At 35.7% G+C, this 11,855-nt stretch overlaps 1 protein-coding gene across 1 annotated transcript in view; it reads left to right on the forward strand.

Annotated features, from left to right (window-relative positions):
- Positions 1-11,855, forward strand: part of LOC107680191 (glutamate receptor ionotropic, delta-2-like) — a 415,350-nt gene that overhangs the window by 396,422 nt on the left and 7,073 nt on the right. The window contains exon 16 of the mRNA XM_016475981.1: positions 11,261-11,501. Coding sequence (XP_016331467.1) covers positions 11,261-11,501 — 241 coding nt within the window. The remainder of the gene's footprint in view (positions 1-11,260; positions 11,502-11,855) is intronic.

The raw sequence follows: 11,855 nt of genomic DNA on the forward strand, positions 1-11,855 counted from the left end.
AAAACTAAAGGGGGGGGGGGGGTCATATTGGATGCTGTGCTTTAGTGGAAGTCTATGAGAGCAACATGTTATATGTATTGGACAAACTACAATTTGTATTAGGCCTGCACGATATATCGAAATAAAATAGATATTGCAATATGGCTTAGAGCTCATGTTTTTCAGCATCTAACAGCAGCTCACTTAATTTACTGAGTCACAGAAACACTGTATCTTCAGCAGCACACATGTAGATGAACACACATGTATGTATTTGCCAGAAAACCACCAAAATAAAAGCTTGATGGTTTAATGTTTAAAAAATGAAGAAATTTAGACAAAAATTTTTTTTGGGGACATTTATATTGTCACATCTTCAGTTTGTTTTGTCATAGTTTTCTTTGTGTTTCCTGTTTTTCCTTATTTGGTCATGTTCCTGTGTTCATTAGTTCCTTTGCTCAATGTTTAATTATTAGCTTACCTGTATCACCTGTGTCTAGTTAATTACCCTTGTTTGTCTTGTATTTAAGCCCCAGTCTGTTCAGTCTTTGTTTGTCCGGTCACAGTTATACTACCTTGTGTTTCCCATTGTCCTTCTGCCCTTTTTGTTATTAAATTGAAAGTTTGGTTTACACCAGCTGTCTCCTTCGCCTTCCTCCTCCTGACACAACCGTGACATATATATTCTATTTTTAAATATAAATTTTTGTTTATTTTATTGTATTATTAAAATGTTTTGATTTAGTTTTTATTTAATAATAATCACAAAAATCATTCTTATTTTATAGTCATGTTGAATAGGTCAGAAATGAGTCGGAAAAAAACAGTTCACTGTATGCTTTTACAAATCATTCAGTTCTAAAAGGATGGTTTACAAAAAAATAAAAGAATAATATCAGCAAAAAGGTACTTTTTCAGCTTTTTTTAAATTGTTTTTATTTTGCAGATGCTCTCCCCTGCAAAATTGCCCCAGGCATTCTAGAATGATTAATTATTTTCAAATAGAGCTATTGAAGTCATTTGGTGATCATTTCTGTATTTTGTCTCATGTTCCAATTTCATGCAGCCCGAATTTGTATGGCATTTCAAACAGTGTATTTTTGAACAGTGTATTTTTTTGCTTAGGGAGGGAGAAGGTGAAGGGAGGAGAGGGAGAAGTGTGCTAGAAGTAGTAACACTTTTAGTATAGCATTTTTTTTATTATTATCTCTATTTGTAAATATTGTAAAAACACATTTCTGACCTTGGTCAAATATTTTTAAGCTATTTATTCAGTGGTATTTTTAGAAGCAGCTTTTGAGAGTAATGTTTTGCCATTTGATAGATGATATCTGTGTTTTCCTCTTCTTTAAAATTGCCTGTCACAACTGTTTTGTGTGCATGCGTGTTCTCAGATGTTTTTGTGTGTAAATGCATAGACTGATGTAGTCTGCTACCAATCCAAAAATAGCAGGGGATTTATTGTTTATAGAGGACATATGGTTTATAATCTGGCATGTATGGGTAATTGCAAAATCACTATTTCTTAGGTTGAGTTCTAAATTACACATTATTGATTGTTAGAGAAAGAGAGATAAAGGGTGTGAAATAAAGAGGGAAAGAAGGGGGTATTTTGGGGTGTTTTCAATGAAGGCTTAGGATTTCGAGTAAGGAAAATGCTCTCTTTCAGGTTGTATTTGATATGTCTTGAGATGGTTAAACGGTTGCCATCTTTAACTGGGCACATACAGTGTTAATTTGTGTTTATTTGGTATTATAATGTTTTTTTTTTACAACAAATTTTAATTATTTATTATTATTTTGTAATTTTTTTTATGGGTGTCTGAACAATTTTTATTGAAGAAATGGGTGGAAAATATTCCATACATTAAATGACAAACCACAAAGTCATACAGGAAACAAAATATAGATTTGAGAGATTTTGATTTGGACTGTTTTGTTTTAGACCCGTTAACAACTACCTAGTAACTTCCTAGCAACCACCCAATAGCAATGACATAGTAATGTGCTTAAGACCACTCAGAATACCTTAGCAACAACATAACAGTATGGCAACCATACCCGACACCTTAGCGTCACGGCTGTGCGTTTTATGCAGGCAACTACAACTCACATTTCCTTCATAAAGTGTAAAAATCTAGTGGCATCTTGTTGTTTTCATCAGCAGGGTTATTAGAGGAGTGAAGACCAATTACCCTATTAAAAATGGCACACTCTAGAGTGATCGCCGCTTATACCTGACATTTGCAGCCCACAGTGCCAGTCAGTTTCCAGGACAGATGTGAGCTTGCTTATACTCCTCAGGGCAGATACCCATGTCAGCCTGGTTATGGCCACATGTCGCCTGTTTACACAAAGTCAGTCCCTTAGCAAATGGTGCTGGGAACACATGACATTTTGGACTTATTGTCCAGCTGATAGAAATCATTAGAACAGAGCTGCACTACACTTCTGCCATTGAAAGCGCTGAGCTTGGTAAATAAATGCAATGTTAACACTGCAGATTTCTACCGCATGAGCCGTTTAACATCAACAGAGCCAGGAGAATTGAACACATCCCATATCCCATAATATTACACCTTTAATTATCCTAATTATCGACTAATTTAAGTGAATTTTCCCTAAGCTTAAAGGGGTCATATGATGCGATTTCAATTTTTCTCTTTGGAGTGTTACAAGCTCTTGGTGCATAAAGAAGATCTGTAAAGTTGCAAAGACTAAAGTCTCAAATCCAAAGAATATTCCGGGTTCAGTACCAGTTAAACTCAATTGACAACATTTGTGGCATAATGTTGATCACCACAAAAATAATTTTAACTCAATAATTTTCAAAAAAAAATTAAAAAATAAATAAATTTAAAAAAAGCAAAAATAGAGGTTACAGCAAAGTACTTGCAATAGAAGTGAATGAGACCAATGTTTGAAAGATTTAAAAGAAGAAATGTGAAGTTTATAAAAGCACATGCATACATTTTTTGTTGCAATTTGTTAAAAAGCCGTTTAAAACCAAGGGGCGAGTTGAAATTATTTTCTATCACTTTCACTTTCATTAAATCATCATTTTCACAGTTGTTTAGAGTTTAGACTTTATGATGTTATGTTGTCATGGGAACTAAGTTGGACATAACTTTACACAGAAACGTTTAGCAAGGGATTTGTTTCACACTAAAATCATGTTAACGTGTATTGTTTTTGTCTTGTGCACTGTAAAAAAAGTTAGTTAAATTTACGGTAAAATACCGGCAGCTGTGGTTGCCAGAACTTTACTGTGAAAAATACGGTAGCATCATTTTAGGTTTTACAGAACTGTTTAAATTTACAGTGAAAAAACGTATTTCATTAACTGACACAATGTTATAGGGATGCACCGATACTGGTATCGGGCCCGATACCGGTCTCCTGTACTCGTACTCGTACTCGTTAAAATGCCCCGATACCAAACGCCGATACCACACAGCATGTGATAAGCGCCATATTCAAACAAAGAAACACCGACAACAGAACAACAAACAGCAGAAAGGAGTTAAGGATGTCTACTACGAAGTATATGTATGCAATGAATATAATGTTAAACATTCAGTATTAACGCCTGTATAGCTGATGTGCGCGAGCTTATAAACAAAGCACGCTGAGTGGATTGAGCGCGCGGCGGCGCAGATGCGCGAGCTTTGTTGAGTGAATATATCTTTCTCACAGACATCACTGGAAAGTTTGTAGTTCGGTCGAAAAGTGGTATCGGTGCATCCCTACAATGTTAATATGCAAATCTTTGAGTTAACTCATTTTATTTGCAGAAACTGACTGCACTTAAATTGGCTAATTGGCATTTGTTTATAAAGTAATATTTATAATGTTTAAGTAATGCGAGCATATTGGTCTTGAGAACTATTTTGCTTAAGTCCATGAAGAAAAATCTACTGATTTATGCAAAGTCATTAAAAACATCAATTCAATTCAAACATCTTGCAGACACACATTCATGTGTGATCAAAATTATTGAAGAGATTCATACTGCGTCAATAACTATAAAATTACTGCCTTTAAATAAAACAACAAGCAGTACAACATCAGTGTTTCTCTGTCCGTCCTTTACTTAAATGCAGGCTCTACTCTCCAGCACAATGGTGACCCACAAAACACAACAGGAAGTTGACTGTTAGGTTTTACAGTATTTTGATTTTACGGTGAAATACCGGCAGCTGTGGTTGCCAGTAATCTACTGTTTTTTTACAGTTTGCATTCGTAAATTAAATTAACAGTATATTTCTGTTAAAAATACATTTCACAGTGTGTTTTTTTTCATCTCACACATTTACCCCCTTTAATCCCACAGCAAAATCCTCAGTTTTAAAGAGCACTTCTGTCCTTTACTTAAACACAGGCTCTGCTCTCCAGCACAATGGTAACCCACAAAACGCAACAGGAAGTTGACTGTTAGGTTTTACAGTATTTTGATTTTACGGTGAAATACCGGCAGCTGTGGTTGCCAGTAATCTACTGTTTTTTTACAGTTTGCATTCGTAAATAAATTAACAGTATATTTATGTTAAAAATACATTTCACAGTGTGTTTTTTTCATCTCACACATTTAACCCCTTTAATCCCACAGCAAAATCCTCAGTTTTAAAGAGCACTTATATGTGTCCACACTACAGAGTGTTGAAGTGACACTGAAGCAGTGATGAAGTAATGAGATAATTAAATGAGGATTGAGCATTAGTGATGAACACCTGTTAACAAGCAGAATCACTGAAGGAAAGAGAAACAAGAGCAGAGAAACACAACTTACAAAAATTAATTTACCCATGTAGTTAGATACAAATTGAGATCATGAATCACATTATGAAATGGTCATTACATTATCATTACATCATCATTAATGGTTATTAAAACCACTTCATTGCAATTTCTCTCAGCTTTTCTTGTCATAAGTGTTTTTTTAAAAAACAGTTATAACAGCAGAGAAAAAATAACAATAAAGAGTCAAGGGTCAAGAGCACAACTAAAGCAACCACTGATCGCCAAAATGGTGAGGCCAAACAAAACATTTTCAATACAATATACACCTCTGTTAATTCTCAAAAATGTTTTGTAGATATATGACAGAAATAAAGTCAAACTGTTTAGTAATGAGTGAAGCTGGTAATGCTGTTTGTGGAGATGATTAATCATCATCTGCTGTTTTATTTCAGTTTATTTCATCTAAGGCTGTGGCTGAAGTCAGTTGTCTTGTTTCTCTTTTCTTCAGTGATTCTGCTTGTTAACAGCAGCTGTTCATCATTGGTTGAATTCACGCATTAGTTTTCATTCTCTCTGTCAGGTGGACTCTTATTAGTAAACTCATGTAGGGAATAGTGAATGAGGGTGTAGGGTGTGATTTGGCTATACTGTTGAAACAGTGAGTATTTTGACATTTACAGATTTACTGATTGGCCCCATTCACTTCCATTGTAAGTTCATTACTGTAACCTAGATTTTTTTTTTTTTACAGAAGATAAGGGACAAGTGGAAACTAACTGTTGTGGTCATTGGCATTATGACACAAATTATGTCAATCTGAGTTTAATTTGCAGTCCAGTCCAGAATATTCCCTCATTGAATGTACAGACTTGGAATTATTAAAGCATCTTCAATTTTTCTTTTATGTATATATAGTATATATATTAGGGGTGTAACAGTACACATAATCGTACCGCAAATTTTCAATATGTGTCTTTCGGTTCGGTATGCATATTGTACATGACGAATACAGCATTGTAGCCTATTAACCAATTTTAAACACCGATAATCACGATAAGCACTGTGTTTTGTTACTATAAGAAACAAAGTCGCATCTTTCAAATTCTGTCCATTTTATCAGGAAATTAAACGCTCTTTGATGTGGCATGACAGATTGCTGTAGAACTTCAGTTCAAGCAGCAGCGCGGAGCACGAGTGAACGCTCCAGTTTACAGCATATAGATTTTTTTTTATCCTTAAGGAATTTGTAATTGTATTTCTTTAAAGACCGAGACAATTTGTTCAGTAAACCACTGTTTAATAAAAAAATATATATATGTTTAGTTTTCTCCCCCTGCTGTACCGAACATATATGGTCTGCATAGAGAGATTGAAATTGAACGAGTGGCTATCATGCTTATACTTATCTTTCTCAGTCTTTTAAGATGTCTAGCAGCCTTCAGATGTTCTGATTCATATTGATAAGCTGAGAAGAAATTTCCCCGTTTCCAAAGCAAAAAAAAAAACTGCTTGCTTTTGTCTTTTCGTTCCTTTTCTCATAGTGTTTTCCCAGCTCTTATCAAGTAGTTTGTCTCCCCGCAGTCAGAGACATCTAATAACGTGATCATTTCTGCCGCAGCTGGTTGCCATAGCAACAGCTCCAGCAGTCCACACTCGAATCAGCACACAGGGCCCAAGAGGCGAGCGAGGAGACTACATGACAGACAGACCTGAGGAGAGAACCGCAAATCCCCATCACATTATGCCGGAAGAACAGAAAAATGAGTTTGAAGTGCTACTGCAACCCGGCACACCGAGAGACCGAGAATCAAGCTCAGTGTCATACTGAGGCCTTAAATAAAAGCTTGTTGCAGTTACCAGATCACCCAGTTGTCATGGAGAATCAGGTTGATCTGGACTTGGGCTTTTAACAGGGCCAAGTGTTTGTGTTTAGCCCCCGATATTGAACATGGACCACAGCCAGCTGAACTCCCTTGACTGTGGCTGGTCAGTGATACGGCTGTTCAAAGACAAAAACACCGAGCGGAGCAGGTGAATTTGTTGCTTGAGTGTTTCCCTAACCTGTCAGTCGAGCACAACTTGTTTGGCACGCACACCGCTTATCTCCCTCTCCTCCTCATCACTCACCTTTCCCTCCATTCATCACTCTATTTTGGGAGGAGAGGAACTAAAGAACAAATAAAATGTCTGCTTTTGTGAAGCTGTTTTCTCAGTGTGAGCCTGAAGGGAAAACAACCTTTATGTGGTAAAAGGGCAAATTTTTGAAGACCTCATGAAATAAAAATTTTAATTTTGTTTCTCTGTTAGCTTCTAGATAGGATATAAAGCTAATCTTTATGCTAGTGCAGAGATTTTCACTTTCTTAATGCCAAGGATCCCTGTGTAAATATGATTATACTATCAGAAAAATAATGTAACATTATAAAAAAGTTTAAAATTGCTGTTGATGTTGTCATTGGACTAAAACCAAAAAAGTATAAAAATATGATCTGTAAATGTATTTATTTATTTAATTAATTTTAAAATATTTTTTAGTAATTCCGTTTATTTGTAATGAGTGCTTTTCAAAGTAAATATTTGTTCAAAGCAGCTTTTTTGGCTATTTAAATAAAAATGACAAGCCCAAACTTCCTGTTTCAGTAGGAAATACATAAACGCAAGAAAGAAGACCGTGCTCATTAGGTGATTTGTTTTCACTGGGTTTTTGAAAAAGAACATTTGAAGTGTTCAATGAAAAAATGGCAAGTTACAAAAACTTATCTAGAGAAGTTTAGCGAAAGTGAGCGTGCTAAAAAAAACTTACTTTCAGCATATGGCCATCAGTGGGCTTATCTTCTCAACAAACAAGGTAAAATCTGGTCCCCTCTGAGATGTCTACTGTCATGTCTCTCCTGAGACTCGTGAAGACAAACATGTGGCGTATCCTCAAGGGCAAAACTGGACAGTTGATTCTCGCAGGAAAAGTGCCTGGTGTTAATTCCTGTGGATCGCACAGCTCCTCATTTGTTAAAAACACCAGGGTGTTAATTCATTAAGCACTGAGACTGTTAATTTGCCCAAGACCAGCTGCCGGAAAACCACAAGGTCAGAAACAGGCTTTCTAATGTGAGTCCTTAAAGGCTGAGACTTATTTTAGACTTGGGTTGAAAGATGTCACAGAAAGAATAGAATAAAATAAAATGTCTCCTTAAGAATGATTACACAAGGCATTCTTTTAAATTCATGCTTGATTCTTCCTTGTCATCCCATCAGTGTGGTCAGATGAAACCTATTATTTGAGCCCTGAAGCAGCACACGGCATGTTGACCCACCAAGTGATGACACATCCATCATGGCAACACTCATAAATGCCACAGACTAATTTTTCAAGGGTAGGCCGTTCCATATGCCTGTGATAGGAGTTGTTCTGCAGTGACCTCCAGTGGAAATGAGGTCTTAAAGGAATGGCTGTTACTGAAGACCAAGACATCTCATCTCAGAACTCATCGCAGTAGTTTAATACCATGGAAAATGAAAACATAAATTGGAGTATGCACCAATGTTAAAATGGCTAAATGTACATATCTGCCTCCACAATGGGGGAACATTTATCTAACCTCACTCAAAAACAGTGTTTGTGTTGGTATTGTTAACTATTTAAAAAAAAGCATGTATGGTAATTGAAATAATGCTGACATAAAATAATATTAGATAATAGAACATTTGAAATGTTGCCTTGGAAACTATCTTAAAATAAGTACTTAAATTTACAAAATATAAAAATAAAAAATGTCAAGCACATAATTTTCTGAAACCAAAATTAAAATGAAAACTGAAAATATAAAAATAATAGCTAACTCAAAATAATAATAAATAGTATAATGGTATTAAAATAATACTGAAATAACTCTGCTGTCACACATGAAGTAGGTTTCTTACTTCAAAAGTCCAAGTTTAATTCAACATGTTACTTGCCGATTCTTTGTAATTAATTGGAAAATACTATCAATTTCTGAGTGAAAATAGTTTCTAAACCATTTTTCTTCTTCTGTTCAATACACCAATCTCATGCCGAGTTATTTAACAGTCATGGTGAACTTTTAATGTTAATTTTCACTTATAATGTTAGTAGATTTTCACAAAATATATTTGCAAAACATAATTATTTTGTGAATATTAACAACACAAAGATAGTGTATGGCTTCTTGAGACCTGGAATATACTGCATTTGCCATGCTGCTTTTTTATAGTAGTACTCTGACATGAGGGCAAATACATAATGACAGAATGTCCATTTTTGAGTAGACTAATTCTTTCATTTTCAACAATGCCCTGTAAAGATCATTGCGACATTGATTACATCTTTGCTTACTCAGTCACAGCACTTGGCATTGTAATGGCGCTGGATCACGGTTCCCTTGGTATGTTTTGTGCTGTTATCTTGAATTGTCCTCATTGTGCTTTCAGGTCTCTGCTATCACACTCTGAAACCTCTGAAGCAACATATGTGGGCAGTGTTGCATGGCTAAATGTTGTTGGCACGTTTAAAAAGTGGTCTATAAAGCAAATCTCTCAACATTGGTCCACCTTGTTGTGAGTCCTGTGAGCTGTGTCCATAGCAGAATGTGGATGGGACATTCTCCATCTGCTGAATGCAATAGGACATTTTCTACTCCTGCACTGTGTTGTGAGACAGGGATGAGGATATAAAAATGAAGGATAGCTTTCTGAATAATCGGTGAACAGGGTTTTTGTCCTGTGTGTTACTGTGAATACTGAACATTTGCATTGCGTGCGTGGATGTTTGGGTAAGTGTTTGCAGCAGCTGCAGTTTGGATGTGAATATGGGCTCTTGGAAGCTCGCTAGTCTCCTCCTCGGGGATGAAACTGTGAAGTGACTCCTGATTGCAGACAATCAGGCTAGAGAGAGACCGCCACACAATACAGATCAGCCAATCTATGAGGCAAATTCTCCTAAACCTTTGTGTCCTGTATTCATTATCATTCATTTGCAGCCTCTGGACTGGCATTAATACAAACTGCCATCGCTACATCAGAACACGCCCGTTCTTTATGGTGAGGTAGATGCTGTAGCTTAGCATTATTGCTGAGGAGACACTGCCCCCTGCTGTTGGGGAAAAAAAGTCAATCACTGCAGCTACAGATGCCACTGAACAGACTCGGACTGTTCCGAGTTATTTATATGGTGTTACACAGATCTCAGTGGCTCAATTAATGTGTAAGAATGAAGCAATCTGACATTAAATTTCAATCCGTAACACAGTCCATCTCTGTAATGCGACACAATAAAATTGTGCATATATTTAGGTCAGTAGTAAATGTCCAGGCATGGAGTGCAGCACTTCAGTTATCTAATACATCTTCATATTTGTCTTACTTTAACTGACTTGAAGCAGCAAAGTTATTTCTGAGCAAATGGATGATTCTTCAGTTAGGGGAACATTTCTGTCTCCTGTAATTTTGAAGAAAAATACTCTAGTTTTAGATGGTGGGTTATAATGGATTTTTTTATGTCTCTTACTTTTTCCTTTTTAAAAGTGCAGAAATTGCCAGCATTTTTAAACTGCATACTGTATAAACGGTTTTAAAATCAGTCAAATTCAGCTTTGCATATGTTCATGAAAATCCTATTTTTAATCCGTTTATTTTCAAGGGTTTTTGTTTTTAATTAATTACTGACCTCAAGTATTTAATGAATTGCTGTCATCAAGAATTTGTAATTGAAATGTTATTGAGGTTAAATGTAGATTCATATTTTTATATCAGTGCTTCTCAACCTTCTTGACTCATCCTCCGTTGTCCAAGTCAATGTTCAATATTCAATCCATTACTGTAAAGGATATATAAAACATTTTTGATATTTATGCTGTAATTATGACAAAGCTGTTTACTTTTATTAAGAGAAACTGTGAGTATTGATATATCTAATTAATTATCCGTGATTCATTTTGTATTTTTATAGAATTGAAGAACCAGATAGTCCTCAATAATAACAATATTTAAGTTAGTTTGGGGTGGGGGTGGGGGGAATATGATATTTTATTATCTTGTTTCTGTTGTTGTTTTTTTCCTAGTTAGGTTATTTTAATATATTATTAATAATTTATTCATTTAATACTTTTAAGTCATTGTAAGACCCCCCCTGGAAGCTTTGCTGAGTCCCCCTAGTGGGCTTCGGCCCCCTGATTGAGAGCCACAGTAATATATAGAATTTGTAATAATTCAAAAAGAAAACTATTTCTTTGTATAATTCTTTTTTATTATACATTATGTTGAAAGTCAATCAACTGCTATCTAACTTGTTTTGTTAGGAAGTCCAAGGCTTCCAAAAAGTCAGTTGTCATTACCATCACAATATCAGAAATCCACACCATTACACTTCCAGCCAAATTGTTTTTGAAAAAATTTTGGCCTAATATGTGATGGTATGGATTCTTCATTATCTGTATTCCAGAATAAATGTTGTAACATAGATGTAGTTTGAAGTAGTCTGAGAAGTGCCACTAACTAATGAATCATCTATATGTTTGTCCATGTCCAGGATCTTGGAGCTTCAGCAGAATGGAGACATGGACATCTTGAAGCTGAAGTGGTGGCCGCGGGACAGTCCCTGCGACCTGTACTCTCCTGTGGGCACTCGAAAGAGTGGCAGTGCCTTGGACATCCACAGCTTTGCTGGGGTCTTCTTTGTACTAGCAGCCGGTGTGGTGCTCTCCTGTCTTATTGCCACTGTGGAGACCTGGTGGACGCGAAGGAAGGGCTCCAGAGTGCCATCGAAGGAGGTGAGAGTCTTGACAGTTGATGTAGGGATGTGGTTGATCATAAACCTGTATCATTAACATAAGAGTGTATGGCACAGGTTTGAACACAATATGGAGATTTTCCAACTGCCCAAGAACAGATGGGATACAGTTGTTATTGAATTTCAAGTTCCAATCAGCAACTTCCCTCTTAAATTTCCACTTAATAGAGGACAATGAGAAAAAAAGGCATAAAAATGAGCAGTATGACCAAAGTCTTATGACAATATGAGTTTATATCAAGTTAAATTTTCCTTTTGCTTGATATGCAGTTGAAATTGAAATAATGAAAAGGAAAAAAATATATATATATATAATTTTTTCTCATCATCCTTT

This window comes from Sinocyclocheilus anshuiensis, unplaced genomic scaffold, assembly GCF_001515605.1.
Source record: "Sinocyclocheilus anshuiensis isolate Anshui unplaced genomic scaffold, SAMN03320099.WGS_v1.1 scaffold13, whole genome shotgun sequence".
Classification (NCBI taxonomy): domain Eukaryota; kingdom Metazoa; phylum Chordata; class Actinopteri; order Cypriniformes; family Cyprinidae; genus Sinocyclocheilus; species Sinocyclocheilus anshuiensis.